Below are 19,719 nucleotides of genomic sequence, written 5' to 3' on the forward strand. Positions count from 1 at the left end.
CAGTAACTGGTGAGAGAGAGAGGCAAATGAGGCTAAATGTTTTTGGACTAGATATTATTGGTTGTGCTGTACCCTCCAACACAACCCAGTCCTAATCTAGCCTGCCGGCTTGTCCAGAAAAAATAAAGGAGAGGATATATCAATTGCTTCTATGAGAAATGCTTTCCCATTTGTTCATGATTGGGGTGCTCATGGTTGGCTGAATGCAAAGGGCGAAAAAAAATTGTTTTTTGAGCTGGGTTTAATTGATGAAAGGAGAAAATGTGTTTGTCGATGTTTTGTGCATTATAAGAACCTACCAATTTGAGAGTAAAAGACTTGCTTGTTCCTCAGTGCCTAGTTGTAAAAGAATTTTAAGACATAGCTCAATCTTTTTTTTAAAGAAGCTTTGTCGTTGGTTTGCTTGTATAAACTGCCAGGGTTCTGATTTTAGACACACCTTATAATTTTCCCTTGTATGACGGCTTAAACTCCTCCTTGAGCAAATATTATGCAACAGATACAGGTAGATGTTTTTAAGAGCAGGGTTGAATAAGAAAGGTAACCAGGGTTCACAGGCAGAGCAATTTTCAGTGAAGCGCCTAGTGCTGGGAAGTCACTACATTTCTCACCAATTCCTACTGGAATTAGTGACTTTAATCTAGTTTATTAGGTTCTTACACGAGTGCTTTTAGTAGTATCATCTACATCAGATAATTATGACTACTGAAAAAAATATGCTCTTGTGCTCTCTACATTTTTAAAACACGTTAGTAAATTAAGAGGTTTGAAAAATAAAGAATAACAGACTTTGTATGATTGAATAGATGTTGTTTGTGGTGAAGAAATTCCAGGATAATGATAACAAAACACGGATAAGTCTCCCTGTCACAGAGGAGTCCTTTTCAGACCACGAACGTCGTAATGTGCCAACTTCTATTAGAGTTTTTGAATCCAGAGCAGTTTTAAAAGAATGGCTATGCTTTATCCATGTTAAATATTTCTTCTGTTGGGTTTTAACATTACACGGGCTAATTCTGGTTAATGTGAATATGCTTAAGCTCCTAAAGCCATTCAGTCCATCAGTTTATCACTAGTAACTGTGAACATCAGGCAAGAATTCAGTGAGACAAAATTAAATGGACAGCATAAATATTATAAGTACAGCAACTTAGTTCAAATCCTGAATGTGCTGTCTTGCTAATATGTTTGTCCATTTATATAATTTACATTAGACACAGGTCTTTTTATAAAGAACCCTTTAAATCACCAGAGCAAAATTATATCTCTTCATAATTTCTTCAGAGAGAAAATAAACACATGTTATGGAGGCACCATTTAATTTTTCTTTTAAGTTGCAAGCCATAGCAATACACTAAGAGGATAAATCATTAAAACATAGAGAGGACTTTCATTTTTAAAATTAACTTCCTTCGTTGATATTGATTCATGCATTTTAACATAGAAACGCGTGTTCCTTGTAGAGCAGTGAACATGCAGAGTATTGGCCTACAGAAATGACAGGCAGACTTAGATAGCACAGTCTGTCAAATCATAGGTCATTACCCTAGACCTCATTTCAGGGGAGAAACGTTCATCGAATCCTCCAGAGCTCTTTTGCTGAATAGATGTTTTTTTATCTGAAATAACCGGAAGACTAGCCTTAATAATTAAAATAAAAAAGATGCTCAGAAAGAAATAAAAAGTACGAACTTTACCAGTAGAGGTGGTACATAGGTAAATACAAAGTTGTAATAACAAATTTGCTTGAATTTACTTCTTTTTGGTATAATTTACTTCTTCAGTCAATAGATCAGTGGCTTTCAAGAGTAACACCACCTCCACTGGAAAGAGGCTTATTCCACATGGAGTTGCTGTTACACTTGATAACACTGCTTAAGATCCATTAGTTATCTGCCTCTCTGAGCCTACATAGGGAAAGGAAATTACCATTCTTTCATTCTATTGCAATTCGGTACTTTCTCCCCTACGGATACCCAAAATGAATGTGGTGAGAATTTGAGACCTTATACATTACTGCCACTCCATGAGTACGATACAAATTGGAATAAACAGCAGCAGGTGTCAGTTGTCCAACAAAGGCTCTGTAAAAATAATGGAAACTGAGTTTGAATATAGATAAGTCTTTCTAAAGAAAACAACCCTCTGATATTGTGATTAAGGGCATGACATTTTCGGTTTAATAAACATTAAACTGATTAAAACAGAAAGATGTAAGTTTAGGGACGAAACATACCTTTGAAATTAAAACATTGTGAAGGACTTACGTTTAAAGCTCAGTGCAATAATTTATTTAATTATCTTAATCTAATGACGCTATAGGTCTTAAATATTTTCAGCTTTAAAAAGAAAATACCACAGATTGGTATAGACTAATCCTGAATAATTCTGAATACATTTAAAAACATTCATGGTAAAAAGTAATATGTTATACAGAAAACCTGTAATTAATATAAATATTTATGTTGGTATGATTCAAGCTTAAGTTGAATTACTTTATTTGCTAAATCAGCTTCTTTCTTCATGCTCCAGTTTAACTTGAAAAGCAGGTTAAAATGTGTTAAGATTTTCCAAATTGCTGCAAGTTGCTGCCCTTTGCTTAAAAAAAGAATACCTTAAATCAGTTTGAATCATCTAATCCTTCGACATGTATTACAGTCACAGTGATCCAGAGTACAACTACATTTTATAAATGGACAATATCACTATTCTTAAATAGTTTCAAAAATCACCTGCATCTTACATAAAAAAGAAGTTACCTGGAATCCATGCTGTTAAGAGGAGTGAGGATGGTCAGCATCCGTTTCTGTCCATGCCTGAAAAATATCTGAATGCTGCTTAATTTCCCACTAAATAAGCATTTGGCATAATCAATATCAGGGTTCAAAATGATTGGCTGGCGTCATGGTAGCGTGAATTGCCCTGTGGATTTCCAGGCTAGAAACCTGGAGAATGACACGTAATATGAGTTCTGCCCAATCTGGCATTCAAATATAGGGCAAAGTTTTACAGCAGGGCTCTTGTTGCTTACACTGTGAATTATGGTTCTCAAACTGAAACCTGCCATTTGCAGAGTGATAAGTCGTTATTTGAGGAAGGTGTTGAATTTACACTGTAGAGAGAACTTTTAACTTAAGATTTTTATACACATTTTACAGTTGAGAACAGGAAACATATCTGATATTTGTAACCATTTTGACAAGAGCCACAAGAATGGCTTCTAAGAGAAAACAAACAGACAAGTTTTGGAAAGATTTTAAGGATAATATAATGTATATTCCTTGGAGGTCTAGTAACGTTATGAAATCAGCAAAATCATTGGTTTTATAAGGGCAAGAACAGCTATTAATGATTACAGTTAATAAATAAATCAAGTTTATATATTTAAATGTTGTAAAGCATTGTGAAGCAGTATATAAGTCTGAGTACTATTTCTGTTGCTATATTAATTATAATTTTATTTATATTTATTTTTATTATAACTATGTCAACCACACATACTTTTTTAATTATAAAAACTCTTTCTTTGGAGACTATATCTTGTTTTATACAGTATGTTAATTCTAGTTTCCTTAATAAATAAATCTGAAAATAGATACTGGCTTCTGAGTTTAAGGAATTTGATATACCGTATCCTCAGCCAAATACTCAATTTTAAAATATAGCTACAAGCATTTCTTCCCTTCCTGTAATTATCTTTATACAGACAAAATATGGCATTAGAACAAGTCGTTTTCCATGAAAAGAACCTGGAAGATAGAACTGGAATATAATTTTTATTGTGAGATCTTGAAAGACTCGTTTTAGGATTCAATCTCTAGATATGGGCAACCTTCTCCCATAAAAGGCCACTTTTTTAGTCACGCAAATTTGGGGACCTTGTGATTTTTAAACTACATGAAGCTACAGGTTTGATTAAGGATTTAATTTGATTTTTAAAAAAGAGTGCTGTTAAATAATTTGAGACTAACTTCAACTATCTTTGTAGGATCAGGACAATATCCTCATCCCATGCCTCAGATGACTTTTACAGACTTGATGTCTTCATTCACTTCCTTATTAGCCCATCATGGCAAATAAACAGCATTTTGGAAAGGCTGTTCTAGGTTTTCTTTCAGTCATTTCCTCTTCACTTGAAGACAAAGCATAACCTATATAAGTTTTTCATGAAGTATTAGGGGAGAGAAACTTGCAGCTGCAACAAAAATTAAAAATTATTAGCTGCAAGGGGGATGATGGTGATTTGATGACCTCATAAATGAGAAAGAGTAGAATTTTAGCCCCTTTTTATGATGCTGTTTAAAAAACAAAACAGTATTTTAAAATTAACAAAGGCGTATATCATCAGGCTTAGACTTAATGTTAGAAAAGCATAGAAAATTTATAGAGAATCATGAAAATCCATGATTCTCTAATGGATTTAGGTGGGAAACCTCGTTGAGATTTGGAAACCATTGCAAATCAAAAGTTGGAGCTCTTATTTAACTGGTTAGTCGTATAAACATGGCACATCCATAGGAAGAAAAGTTCAAGAGTGCTAAGATCGGGTATTGTTAAACTGAAGCACTTTGATTAGTGATCAAAGTGTGCAAAAGTAGTTTTACACAGTTGTTGTTTTTACTCACTTGCTATTTCTTTCAGGCCTTTCATTGTTTATCTTGAATAGATTGTCCATAATGTGTTTAGGAAATTGTAATTGTAATTTATACTTTAGCCTTTTCTTACATGTGAAAACATTTAGTGGCTCCTGGTTTTTCCAATTAAATGTCATCTACAGAACACAGATTAATAATTTCTTGTCTTTCTGTCACTGATTCCCTTTTTTTTCCTTGTAGAAAAAGCACTGAGAATGTTATTAAACTAGTGGAGCAACATGGCAGTGATGTCTGGTGGACACTTCCTATTGAACAGCTTCTTCCCAAAGAGGCTCTGGCAAAGGTAAATTTGGGGATAATGGAAAGCACTCTATGAAGCTATGAACTACAAAGTGTAGCTGAAATCTGGAATTAAGGGGCAGGATTCAGACAATCCAGAAGCCTGGCAGATCAAGGGCTAACTTGGAACTGACTTGTAGTAGTGACCTAATCTACTGAAAGTGATGCTGCTGTAAGGTTTTGGGGACTTACCAACAAGTACAATAAAGTATAGGCCAATGTACTTTGAATGTGAGCCAACATAGAATAACTGCATTAGCAATTATTTCTGTGAAAATTATTTCCCAGATCTACCCAAAGGGTAGCAGCAGAGATTTAAGGCAATGTCATAAGCACCTTATATGTATAACTGTGTATGTGTGTATACAGTTACAGTCAGACGAAAAAGTTACATAATCAGGTGGAACGGACTGTACACCAAGGTTTATTACATAATGTGGTAGCTTTTAAGATGCCAAAATAGGATAGTCTCTTGCAACAAAAACAACATAGGTTCATCTTTCTAATGTGCATACAAATGAACATCCAAAATACAGCAATGTTCTCTTATTCATGTTGCCATTTAAAAAAATAGTGATTATGCTGTTACTGGTCCTTTGGTGCGGAAATGGAAGAATTTAAGTTGTCCTTATTTTCTTAATTCATATATTTGTAACCCATATATTTTTAAATCAGGCTGCTAATGATATCCAGGAATATGTACAAGGACAAGATGTGTTGGATATTTGGTTTGACAGTGGAACATCTTGGGCTCATGTTTTAGGAGGTAAGAAGTTCTAAATTCAAATGTATATCAGAATTGCCTGGTAAATTTTAAACATAACTGGGCTTGCATTTAATGAAGGAGATATAGAATCAGAATCATAGAAATGGAAAAAACTTTAGAGGTCATGTGCTTGGTGAAGAATCGACTGGATTATCTCTGATCCAGAAATATATTAAGCTACATCCAGAGAGTGACAATTTGGAGAAAGGTGTTTTAAGATGACAGTGTGTTACTCAACTTTTAGGCAGTACAATGAATTTTGAAAATACAATATAGAGAAGATTTAGTAATTGTAAACATATATAATACAGATAACTTGTTTGAAAATCGTGGGTGTAGATATCTTCTAGTTGATCACTTCTCATTTATGTAAAACAGTTTGTAAAACTAATTTTAAAACAATCCAGATATTTTTTTAGCACAATGGTAGGAAGCTCTAGTGCAGTTTGGAATCAATTTAGTGTAGGACATCAACTGCTTTTGAACTTTAAACCAAGAGTACACAAATGTTTGATAGCAATCTTGTTGAATTGTAAAACATGTTGGCCCTGGATTATTTTTTTTTAATTTCCTTGAAACCCAGGGAAGCAATAGTATCATCAAGAATGAATTTATCTAATGACTTCTTGCACTTTGATTTGAAATTATTAAGCTGTGTAAAATTCACTGTCATTTAACTTACTTGATGTTGTAAAGTTCTTACCATATTCAGAGAAACAAAAAGATATGAAACTTGAGGTACTAGGCATGAAAGGTTTTACAGTTGGAGTTCACACATTACATTGTATTTTGGTCATTTATTTTTCCTTTCTTGCACATATTACTTAAGCAGATTCAGAAGCCAAGTCATAACCAATTAAAAGCTCTAATAGTCTTCTCTAGCCTTGTCTGATCATGCAACAGCCCTTAGCCCAGCTCTGTGCTAAAAATCCCTGTCCTATAGGTATTTGCTTCCCAGCCATGCTAGAAAATTTCACTGGTTATTTCAACTAGTGATTTGAGTTTCTATAAATTCCTCTTTCATTTACAAACAAAATAAAATCATTAGAATGAAAGATTACCCATGTTTGAGACTTTAAATAGGATTATGAGATTAAATTATATATTCCTGGTCCTGAGCCTATAGCATCTCCTGTTAAATGATAGGGAGAATAATAAGGAGGTGTGCAGAAAATTCCATCAATCATATTTACTTTTTTTCATGCTACTGTAGCCTTGTTCAGACATTCTCACCTCAGACTCCATGTGTTCAATTGGAAGTTTGGTTGAATGCAAATAACAGTATGACTAGAAACTCTGCTTTACTAAGTTCCAAGCTAATGCAGAGAGATATAGTTTCAGCCAAGCCAATGTAAGTCCACTACCCCTTCAGATTTCTAGAAAAATTACTATTCATTATCTAATTTTAATGTCCTCCATGTATTCAACTGTAGCAAAGTTGAAATCAGGCTATAAGGTGCTCTGTTCCAGGGTCAGGAGTAACTCTGGAGGTGTAGCAGAAGCCTATAGGGTTGCAAAGCAAAGCAATGAAACTGTTGTCCTCTATTGCACATTGTTGGGACTCTGTACCACAGTGTTACTTCAAAGGATACTTGTCTTGATCCTCAATTAAAATCAATGCATGCATAATCATGTGTGCATATGCATGAATTGGACAGAATGATTTAGTAGTTGGAATGTATTGTATGCAGTTGAGCTAAAGCAGGCTTTGTTGCAAAGCAAAATGCTGCTTTTGATTTGTCTACCTGTATGAAAGTCACAAACTGCAATTTTAATGCAGGATTGCAGCTACTAAAACTTCATAATTTGAGTTCTTCCTACACAATTAGTCCAAGTCTCTAGTTAAAAATGGAGCAGCCAGTGTAGTATCAGATAAAGAAAATATGTGACCATCAAGATCATTTTCCAGAACTGATAAATGCAGCAGCCTAATTCCCCGCAGAGCTATCATACTAATGTTTAACTAAAACAATACTGTTTTATAATGCCTGCTTTTTGTGCTGACAGGGTATTTAAAGGAAAAGGCCTAGATAATTGTACTTGCCATTAAAACACACAGTGTTTAATCTAGGGGTTAAAGTCTCTTATCAAAGATACACATTACATTGCTCAAATAATAACAGAAAAGGATTTTAAGGACCTATGCCCTCTAACTGTAAATAATAACCCTAATTAAAGCTTTATCAATTGTTAAAGCTTGTGATCTATGATAAACTGCAAAAAATGTTTGTGGGAGAAAAATGTAACATCTAGGTTAAGCAGTACGTTATATGCAAGTAAAAAAATCATTCTCAATTTGCATAAGATTTTTCAATCTCAAATGAGGTATTGGTAACAATAGATATTGAATCCAGTATTTTGGAAACAGAGAGAAATAGTGTAAAGTTTTCATAACAATGCCTAGATGAAATCATAATTTTTATCACTGTATTATATTTGAATTTATCAAAGAACAATACATGACAGAACAAATATAAAGAATCACATACTTGACAGAGATTCTTTATATTATTACTAGCCAATAACCCAGCATTGCCGGATTATTTATTTATAGGGGGAAAATATCCGGACCAAACGTAATTTCTAATGTTGGATTTTCCCCCTTACCAGAGAGACCCCCCCCTTTTGTGGAGTACTATGAAGCTGTTACTATGGCAACTCCACTGTGCTGTACAGTAGAAGTCAGTATGGCACAACAGGCTGTATCTTAACAGAATAGAGACATTCCAGAGTTATACTGGAACATACACACACACAGCTATATATATATATATATATATATATATATATATATATATATATATATATATATATATATATATATATATATATATATATATATATATATATATATATATATATATATATATATATATATATATATATATATATATATATATATATATATATATATATATATATATATATATGTTATATTTTTGCTGATAAATAAATAAAGGGAGACTTTATCAGCAAAAATATAACAAATGTAACAAAAAAGGCAACAGTAAAAAATATTGGGTTTCTGTCTGGATGGTCTCTTGTGACGAGCCTAATGACAGAGAGTGGAAGTGTGACCTTCCTCCCATACTTGGGCATACCAGGGGTTGTGACTTTAAGTATATAGATAGATAGATAGATAGATAGATAGATAGATAGATAGATAGATAGATAGATAGATAGATAGATAGATAGATAGATAGATAGATAGATAGATAGATAGATAGATAGATAGATAGATAGATAGATATAGATATAGATATAGATATAGATATAGATATAGATATATATTTCATTTCACTAAATCAATATATCCATTTTAAAAAGAAAAAAGTAATATACAGTACTTAATTATCTTACAGTTCATGTTTGCTTAAAAGAATAGTTTTTCTTATCAATCTGTGGATTGCATCTCATTACTCTATGTCAGAATTATTACCAGTAATACATCATGTTTAAAAATCATTAATATGGTTGTGTGACTTATGATTGAGAATAAAAAAAAATATTCCTTTAAATACTCAATAGGTTGCCTCATAACACTGCTTCAGAATTTTTATTAATAAATAATTTTTACCATAATAAATGTGCTAGCTACAGCTATATCTAAATTTATATATTTTTGTAAAAGTAATTGAAGTGTTAGAAGGAAAGGCAGTCTTACAACTTTATATGGAGTTTGAATAATTATAGTGAGCAGGTTTATAAGGAACATGTGCTTCTAGTAGCTTTGTAGAAAGGAAAAATTCCATTTTTTCTTTCCTAGCACTTCACGGTACAATAGCTGCACTTTTCAAAGGTTCTTTCTTCTTTCCTTCTATTATGTTCACAGTTGTAAGTTGCATTGATCTGGCAAGTCAATAACATAGCATAATTACTAAGTGTAAGAGTCTTTAATTTAGGTTTGCCTAACAGCAACTAAATTCTTGTTGTTGTTTTTTTAAAGAAATTAAATCCATTATAAACACTTCAGAATTGCCATTTGAGTAACAAAAAGTACTATATATTTTTTTTAAAAAAATACTTTTTGTAAATGTTGCCTTATTTCCACTTCATCTGATTCAACACTGAAGTAAGTCAATACTCAGAATGGTTAAGAATCTCAATTACAAATACTATGTTGCTTGTGTTTTTAGATACAGGTGAAAGGGCTGATGTATACTTGGAAGGAAAAGACCAGCTGGGAGGTTGGTTCCAGTCTTCCCTCTTGATTAGCGTAGCAACACGAAAAAAGGCACCATATAGGTAAGTTGATGGATGAGTTTCTGGGGCAGCTATGGTAATATACACTGGCTTTTAAGAATAGCAATACCACTTAGACTTACATACCTCTTTACAGTGCTTTACCACCCTCTCTTAAGTGGTTTACAGAGTCAGCATATTTCCCCCAACAATTTGAGTCCTCATTTTACCCACCTTGGAAGGATAGAAGGCTGAGTCAACCTTAAACTTGGTGAGATTTGAACTGCCAAATTATAGGCAGCCAGCAGCCAGCAGAAATAGCCTGCAGTACTGCACTCTAACCATTCCATCACCATGGCTCTTTGAATGTATGTATGACAGTCTAAAGGAAGTATTGGATTACCCAGAGGTCTTTCTTCTAGGACTCTTATTGTTCATGGATTCACTGTCGGTGAAAAAGGAGAAAAGATGTCTAAATCCATCGGCAATGTGGTTGATCCAGATGTTGTTATCAATGGAGGCAGTGTAAGTAATTACATAGTTCTACTTGCCATCTGGAAATGCAGTTTATAGGTTCCTCAGAGTAATTGGGGTTCAGTTATTTCCTTCCCGGAAATATCTTTTTGCTATTAAATCCTGGCCCGATTCACCCATTATGCTGTTGCTAAATCCAGATCTGTGGTTCACAAGGCTCCCCTGTCCAGGACCTAATTACAGACGAGGGGGCAGACCTGGCATGTATTACTGAAACCTGGCTGGGCCCGGAGGGAGGAGTCCCCCTCACAGAAATGTGCCCAGAGGGTTTTCAGGTGCTTCATCAACCGTGACCCCAGGGGCGGGGGAGTGGCCATTGTTATCCGACAGTCCTTAGTTCCTCGTAGGATCCTTGCTCCGGAGCTTGTCGGGTGTGAATCCTTGCTGGTGAAAATGGACCTTGCGGGTCAAGTGGGTTTGTTGTTAATGTACCTGCCTCCCAACAGCGTGACAACAGCCCTCCCCTTGCTCCTCGAGTCAGTAGCCGAGCTGGCGGTTGAGTTCCCCAAACTTATGATACTGGGGGACTTCAATTTCCCTTCGCTCGGCGAACACTCTGATGGAGCACAGGAGTTCATGGCTTCCATGACAGCCATGGGCTTGACCCAAGTAATACAGGGTCCGACTCACTCAGCAGGTCACACACTCGACTTTGTATTTCTCTCGGAGCAGTGGAGTTGTGATCTTGGTCTGAGGGGTAGTGAGATCTTGCCTCTGTCATGGTCGTACCACTTCCTATTGAGGCTCGACTTTCGGAGACCAATCCGCCGCTGTAGGGAGGAGGAACCGATTAGGTGGTTCCACCCCAGGCGTCTTATGGATCCCCAGGGTTTCCAGACGGCGCTTGGCGTTATGCCTGATACTCTCGCCCGCAGTCCGGTGGAGACCTTAGTTGCTACTTGGAACTCGGTAACGTCTGAGGCTCTCCACCGGATTGCGCCTTTACGGCCGATCCGCAGCAGTGGATCCAGGAGGGCCCCTTGGTTTACCGAGGGCCTCCGGGAGATGAAGCGCCAAAAGAAACGCCTAGAGCGCCGCTGGAGGGCCAGTAAATCCGAGTCAGACCGAGCACTATTAAAAGCTTGCATCGGAGCATATCTATCGGCAATACGGACAGCCAAGAACAACTACATTGCCGCTCTGATAGCATCCGCCGAGTCACGCCCTGCCGCCTTGTTTAGGGTGACCCGCTCCCTCCTAAATGCAAGGGTTGCGGAGAACCCCTTACAAGGTAGAGCAGAGGAATATGTCCAGTTCCTCACGGACAAAGTTGCTCAGCTTCGGATGGACCTGGACTCCAATTGCGCAGAGCCAGCCAAGGTACCGGGGAAAGGTCTTGAACGACACCTCTGGACTGACTTTCAACCTGTTGCTCCTGATGAAGTGGACAAGGCCATGGGAACTATGAGTGCTGCCACGTGTGTACTGGACCCGTGCCCCTCCTGGCTGGTCGCGAACTGCAAGGAGGTGACACGGAGCTGGATCCAGGCGATGGTGAATGCTTCTCTTCGGGAGGGCTTCTTCCCATCGGCATTGAAGATAGCGGTGGTGAGACCCCTCCTGAAGAAGCCATCACTGGATCCAGCCAGTTTGAACAACTACCGTCCAGTCTCCAACCTCCCCTTCATTGGGAAGGTTGTTGAGAAAGTGGTAGCCTCTCAACTCCGACGGTCCTTGGATGAAGCCGATTATCTAGACTCCTTTCAGTCTGGATTCAGGCCTGGCTACAGCACGGAAACCGCTTTGGTCGCACTGACCGATGATCTCTGGAGAGCCAGGGATGGAGGTCATCCCTCCATCCTAGTGCTTCTCGACCTCTCAGCGGCCTTCGATACCATCGACCATGGTATCCTTCTGCGACGGTTACGAGAGGTGGGGGTGGGAGGCACTGTTTTTCGGTGGTTCTCCTCCTACCTCTCGGACAGGTCGCAGTCGGTGTTGGTCAGAGGGCAGAGATCGACCCCTAGGCCCCTGAATTATGGGGTGCCGCAGGGTTCGGTCCTGTCCCCCCTCCTGTTTAATATCTAGATGAAGCCGCTGGGTGAGATCATTCGACGGCACGGGATAAAATAACATCAATACGCGGACGATACACAGTTGTATCTGTCCGCCCTGTGCCAACTCAGTGAAGCGGTTGACATGATGTGCCAGTGCCTGGAGGCTGTCAGGGTCTGGATGGGGGTTAACAAGCTTGTGCTCAATCCAGAGAAGACCAAGTGGCTGTTGTGTTTTCCTCCCAAGAATTTGGTTAATATTCCATCACTCAGGCTGGGGGGTGAAAATTTACGCTCCTCAGACAGGGCTCGCAACTTGGGAGTCCTCCTGGACCCACAGCTGACCTTAGAACATCATTTGTCGGCTGTGACCAGGGGGGCATTTGCCCAGGTTCGCCTGGTGCACCAGTTGCGTCCCTACCTGAACCGGGAGGCACTCACAACAGTCACTCATGCCCTCGTGACCTCAAGACTGGACTACTGCAATGCGCTCTACATGGGGCAGCCCTTGAAGAGTATTCAGAGACTTCAACTCATCCAGAACACAGCCGCGCGAGCGATTGTGGGTGCACCTCGGTACACCCATGTTACACCTATCCTCCGCAAACTGCACTGGCTACCGATCAGTCTCCGGATACGCTTCAAAGTGCTAGTCGTAACTTATAAAGCCCTTCATGGACCTGGGTACTTGAGAGACCGCCTGCTGCCAATTACCTCCCAAAGACCCATTAGATCGCACAGGGTCAGCCTCCTCCGGGTTCCGTCTACCAGCCAATGCCACCTGGCTACTACCCGGGGGAGGGCCTTCTCTGTGGCAGCTCCGGCCCTCTGGAACGAACTCCCTGCAGAGATTCGGACCCTCACCTCTCTCCAGGCCTTCCGAAAAGCCATCAAAAACTGGCTTTGCCGGCATGCCTGGGGTTGATGAGTTCCCCTCCCCTCTCGACCTGTGTGGTTGTGCGATTCTTGGCTATTTTAACTACTTGAATTGTGTTCTATGTTTCCCTTTTTTCCCCTTTGAGTTGTTCGCCGCCCTGAGTCCCTCCCGGAGAAGGGCGGCATACAAATAAAATAAATCTAAATCTTTATTATTGGCAAAATAGTAATTTGGGCAGCTCAATGTGTTTTCTAACATTAATAGTAGAGTTACCATGTAAGGACTACAAAATTCCATCAAGCCACCAGATGCCAGCATGGTACACTTTTTGGCATCAACATCTGCTTTTTGTCATCTCATGGTCATGCAGATTTTTGCAATTTAGAAAAAGTAGCACATGAATAGTCTTAGTATTCCTGGAAGGCAGCATACAACAGAACATTGGTTTTGGTAGTTTAAACTGTGGCTGATGCATTTAACATAGTTTATTAACCTCAGAAGCCTTTGATTTTGCTCTCATTGCCATGCAGGAAAAGTCCAAAGCTCCTGATGAAAAGATAAAGTCCAGCTCCACATATCCCTTGAGTTAGATTATTTTACTGGCAAACTTCCCTGTATGTTCTCAAACAATCATTTGCTCATAGATCTGAGAGCATCGGCTATAGAAACGAATAGTAATAAACATGAACAGTTTTATTGCTTCTCAGTTTGCTTATGAGTGGTTGCTTTGTGGGGAAGAGAAGCTGCAAAAGCTTTAACCTTAGCTGCAGTTTTTTTATTTAGCCGGGTGTGGGTCTATGTTGTTACACGCTATGTAACAGGGAGGGGGGAGGGTGTTGGTTTCTATATAGAGACTGCCTTCCTTTTTCTGTATTTTTCATTCCTATGGCACTTAAAGCAAAGTGTTAAGCAAAACTAATGGAAAACCAGGGCCCAACAACAGTGTTCATTGTCATAGTTTGGTCACCTTTAAGTACTTAGTGCACTTAGATAAGTATAAAAACAGATCTCAACAGGCAGGACTGCTTTGAGACTTTTATAGCATTTCATTTGCACAAACTGATGGGAGGACCTTTGTGCCTGGCTCAAGTAGAGATGACTGCTGGAGGCAAAGGGAAAATTGATGTTTTGGTGAATTGGAGTGATCAACGCAGTAAAGTATAGTGGTTGGCGGTGTTAGGCTACCAATAAAGGTTGGTAGATTCAAGTCCACCAACAGCCAGGGAAATTCACTGGGTAATTGTGAACTGATCACTTTCTTTTAGTCTCACTTACCTTACAAAGATGTTGTGGGGGGAAATGGGACGGTGGTACAAATAAATATGGTTTAGTCTTTTGTTACCAAAGTTAACAAAAAAGGGCCTTTTTCTCCCTAGTGGGCTTCTGCTACCTTGTCTCTACTTACTACCATATCTTCTAAGAGTTAAGGTTAGGTCTATTGATCAACCTTGTTCTCAGAGAGGCAGTCCTAACTTTAAAATTCAGATTTACTTGTGAGACTGATACTAATGTGTAGGAAACACTTTATTTAAGTCTTTCTCAATCTTCAATCCCTAGATACTGGACTTGAGCGCCATATCACTATTAGCCAACATGGTTGGCATTAAGGATTTGTAGGTTTTGTTTTTCAATAAAATTACCTGGAAGATATTTATAGGTCATGAAAACTGCACTTCCGGATTCACCACAGAACTGTTGCTTCTTTTATATTAAGTTAGTCCTCAGAAGGAGGCCATCCTTAAGTAGTTATATCAGCAGCTATTTATTGCTTTATTATTATTTTTTTGTAGAGGAGCTCAAGTCAAGCATACAAGATGTTCCCTTCAATTTTTTCATTTAACAACCCTGTGAAGTAAATTTGGGTCAAGAGAGAGAGTGTGTTCCAAAGTCATCCAGTGATATTCAATTCCTAAGAATCTGGGTCTCTATCACTATCAAAATGCTACATTGCTTCTACTTGCTAGGGTATGAGAATATGTGTGTGCGTGTGTATGATATTTTGCAGAGCAGCAAGCAGGACACTTGTTTTCTGGCAGTGTCCCGCCTTGATTGATGTCAAGGTTGTTCAAGTAGCAAACATGATTTGCTACTTTCACTTTGCAGTTAATTTGGTGTAGTGATTAAGGTGCTGGCCTAGAAACCAAGAGACTGTGAGTTCTAGTCTGACCTTAGGGACATAAGCCAGTTGGGTGGCCTTGGGCAAATCATTCTCTGTCAGCCTAACCCATCTCACAGAGTTGTTGCTGTGGAGAAAATAGGAGGGGAGAATGTTATGTACATTTGCTGCTTGGAGTTACTTATAAAATAATAAAGGTGAGATAAAAATCTAATCTAATAATAAATAACATAAGCAGCTTGTTTCTTTTTTAATGAGGCATGCTTTGTAGAGTTAACACTATTCAGCATTTTACTTTCACATGAGTTGTCCAACAAATACTTTGTCAGAAATTTATTTTTCCAGAATTCTTGACAGAATCTCTACATTTCTCTGGGGAAATGTCTTTATGGCACAATTTGCTGCACAGTTATAAAATAATATGTTTAATTTATTTCGGAGAACAGGGGTTCATTGAGCAATTACCAGCACTGAAAGGTGTTTCCTCTCCATCTTGTCAATGTATAGGACCATAGCACTGAGCCACCATACGGGGCTGATACTTTACGCTGGTGGGTGGCTGAGTCCAATGTTTATACAGAAGTGCAAATTGGACCTACAGTGCTCAGTTCTGCTCAAGATGATATTAACAAGGTAAGCAAACGAACACACTGTTGCCTTTTCCTAAGTAGAAGCCACTACAAAAATAGTTCAGCTTTCTGGAATATGTAGTCAGGAAAGAAGGTGTATCAATAGCATCTCAATAGTTTTCTATTCATCTGCCATTGGAATAGTTTTCACTTGTGTATCTTATGATAATAGTAATGACTTTACCCATCATGGCTGCATTTATTTATCTGTACCTTCAAGTAAATTCTTAGCAAATATAGGGACAACTCCTTGCAATTTTATTGACAACATTTTCAAAAATGTTGAGTTTTAGATTTGCCATTGCCTTCTACCTAGAGCAAAGAGAAAGTGTCTGGCCCAAATCCACCAGCTCACTTTTGTACCTAAGGCAGGATCTCATGGTTTCTTCTCTACTTTTGAAGCACAAACTGACTCTAGCCCTTCATGGTTATTGATCCTAGAATAATTGATATCACAAGCCAGCCAGTTCTCCTTTTCTGTCTGTTCCTTCTACATGTGGTATTCAAGGTGTGACATTTTTAAACTGCAAATTTCACTAAATATCGAAATATATGTTGCTTGTACTTAGACCTCAAGTGCAATATACCTGTCCAAAGTGTTGTATTCTAATCAAAGGACTTACTGATCATTAATGGGAATTAAGACAGCTTCACTCATTAGGAATCTCTCCTTTCTATATCACTGCAAACCAAATCTTTGAAGAAGAGACTGGTAAAAGAACTAGAAGAAATATGGTGGCTATTGAGAATCATTCCATAAAGTTTTAGGATTAGCAACTCTCTTGGATGATTTCCAGAAAAGTTCTAAATATTTCCATGCCACCTCGCCCTAAATCTCAAAACAAATCTTAAGCAGTGGTGGGTTTCACAAAATTTTAGAACACCTTCTATAGGTGTGCCCTGCTTTGTGGGAGTGGCTTGCCGTGGCCAACTTGTAAAATATGGTGAAACTCACTTAACGCTCTTGCTTAGCAACCAAAATGTTGGCTCAGGAACTCTGGCATTGAAGTGTGCAATTCTTAAAGCTGTCAAGTTACAAGACCCTTGCATCCCTAACCCTTTAGAAAAAAAACCCAAAGCTGTCAAGTTGAAACTTGACAGCTTTAAGACTTGTGGACTTCAACTCCTAGAATTCTTCCTCTCGCTGTTCATCTTGATGATGTGCGGACGGGCTGGGGGAGAGAGCTGGAACCAGTTCTAAACGGCACTGTAGATTTGTGGAACCTCTTCTATAGAAGAGGTTAAAACTGGCAGGAACCCACCCCTGATCTTAAGATAGAAGAGCCTGTCTGAAAGATCTCCAGGGTTCTTTTTGCTTCCCAAAATAAATAACGTACTTGAAATACATGGTTATATTTATGGTAAACATTTTTTCAAATAATTACTTTAATTCATGGACTATTTTGGAATTTGTTGATAGCTTCGAAATACACTCCGTTTTTTGTTGGGGAATCTGACTGGCTTCAGCCCAGAGACAGACTCTATCCCTACATCAGAGATGTATCTGATAGACCAGTTCATACTCCACCTACTGCATGGCTTCGCTAACAAGGTAAGCACTAGGGAGTGGTTGGAACTATGGACACTTATAGCACAGAACGGTTGATCTGTGAACTGGATAGATACATTTTTGGAGAAAATAATTCTTTTAACTGTTGCATTATTGTACTGGAACAACTGCTATAGAAATCAACTTGCGGCTTAAGAGAATACCTTACAACAGACCACTACCCTCTACTACTTTTCTGCTAGAGTGTGTATGTGTGTGTAGCGTTTCTCCATCCATTTCTCCATCTTTAGTAACATTCTACCCAGTAGAAAACCTTAACATTTGTTTACCAAATACATTAGCAAAATGTGAATAGAGAAGAAAATTACAGCTGGAAGGTAGAAGACATGTCTTCAGAGACCAACATCTAACTACCAGCTTCCTATCTTCTGTGGATGTTTGCTGGATTAGGCCCTGCATAGCCAAGACTGTTTGAATACTTTGGCCATGCTACAATTAGACATCATCTTTCCTCCTTTGCTGAAATCAACAATTCCAAAGATGCAATCATCTAAACCACTATTATATCTTGGAAGGAGTAAGGAGTGGATTATCAAAACCTAATTTTATGATAAGGAGGGAGACAGTTATAGGACTGGAGAAATCTTGGACAGAGTAGTATGGAGGAGAAGGAAAGGACAATACTTGGTTGGTCTGGTATTGCTTTAAATAGTATGAATGCACAAAAATGATTAGCTAAATGTCTGTGGAGATTCTCGGCCATCAAGGTCATGGTTGTCCCAAAGGTGCTTTTTCAAGGCAACTGGACTTTTTTTGTTTTCCCTTGAAGACATTTCATTTCTCATCCAAGAAGCTTCTTCAATTCTTGGATGAGAGATGAAACAGCTTCAAGGATAAAGAAAGTCCAGTTGCCTCTTGAAAAAGCACCTTTGGGATTAACTAGCTAAGTCTGCCAATAATTTAGATTCTGGTTAGATACTGTTTATACTCACTAACTTCTAATTTCTGGTGCTTCCTGTCTCCTTTCCATCTTTATTTTTCTTTGGAATAACAATTACTTGCATTTTAAATTAGGTGGGGGTTTTTTGTACTTTATTCCTTAGGTTACACAGGCATATAAGGAACATGACTATGGAAAAGTCATCCGATTACTTCAAGCCTTTTGTAGTAAAGATCTCTCCAGTTTTTATTTTAGTATAATTAAGGACAGGTATGTGAACTTTTTTATCGCCTTATCAGATAAAATGAGAAATGCATGTTCTGTGCTGTTTGTCCCCAAGATAAATCCTTCCAGATTAGACACAGAGAGATGGATTATTTTGTAACTAACATAAACAGCTAGTTTCTTTAAAGCTCACATGCATTTTGATACACATTATTTATTCCAAAAATATTTAAATGTTTAGAAATTGTTTCCCCAATTATTTTGTTCTCTAAAATCCAGACTTTATTGTGAAGAGGAAAAAGATGCTAAACGCCGTTCATGTCAAACAGCCTTGGCAGCAGTTTTGGATACAATGGTTCGTTCTTTTGCACCAATTCTTCCACATCTGGCTGAAGAGGTATTCCAGTATATTCCATACAGAAAAGGTATGAGAATTATAAAATGGTTAAGAAAATAGACATTTTACTGAGATTCTTAGATTCTTCACATAAACCTCTTAATGTGTTGAGTTCATTACTCATTTAATTTACATTTGTGTTGTAAAAAATAGAACAATCAATATTAATTTTATTTAGTCATTAAAATTCTTAGCTGCAGGATGAAATCTGCTTGTGCACATTTTAAAATTAAACTAAGTCACACTAGTACCTTAATAAAGTACCGATAATTGTCCAGGCAAGTTTGCAGATTTATGGAATCATAGTCAGATCACTGAATTCAAACCCTTGCTCAGTGCAAAATTTAAAATTAAGAACACCCCAAGGAAGGCTGAGTGCCGAAGAATTGAGGCCTTTGAGCTATGGTGCTGGAGAAGACTACTGTGAGCCCCTTGGACAGCAAGGCGATCAAACCGATCAATCCTAGAGGAGATCAACCCTGACTGCTCTTTAGAGGCCAGGTCCTGAAGATGAAACTCTAATGCTTTGGCCACCTAATGAGAAGGAAGGACTCACTAGAGAAGAGCCTAATACTGGGAACAATTGAAGGCAAAAGAACAAGGGGATGGCAGAGG

General features: G+C 38.0%; 1 protein-coding gene across 1 annotated transcript in view; it reads left to right on the top strand.

Annotated features, from left to right (window-relative positions):
* Positions 1 to 19,719, top strand: part of IARS2 (isoleucyl-tRNA synthetase 2, mitochondrial) — a 36,459-nt gene that overhangs the window by 14,093 nt on the left and 2,647 nt on the right. Inside the window, exons 13-20 of the mRNA XM_087717812.1 lie at positions 4,836 to 4,938; positions 5,610 to 5,700; positions 9,837 to 9,945; positions 10,305 to 10,407; positions 15,911 to 16,036; positions 17,453 to 17,584; positions 18,646 to 18,752; positions 18,987 to 19,132. Of these exons, the coding sequence (XP_087573938.1) occupies positions 4,836 to 4,938; positions 5,610 to 5,700; positions 9,837 to 9,945; positions 10,305 to 10,407; positions 15,911 to 16,036; positions 17,453 to 17,584; positions 18,646 to 18,752; positions 18,987 to 19,132 (917 nt within the window). The remainder of the gene's footprint in view (positions 1 to 4,835; positions 4,939 to 5,609; positions 5,701 to 9,836; positions 9,946 to 10,304; positions 10,408 to 15,910; positions 16,037 to 17,452; positions 17,585 to 18,645; positions 18,753 to 18,986; positions 19,133 to 19,719) is intronic.

The sequence above is a fragment of the Thamnophis sirtalis genome, unplaced genomic scaffold, assembly GCF_051295495.1.
Source record: "Thamnophis sirtalis isolate CommonGarterSnake01/CBP01778 unplaced genomic scaffold, rThaSir2_p1.2 scaffold_6, whole genome shotgun sequence".
NCBI classification, from domain to species: domain Eukaryota; kingdom Metazoa; phylum Chordata; class Lepidosauria; order Squamata; family Natricidae; genus Thamnophis; species Thamnophis sirtalis.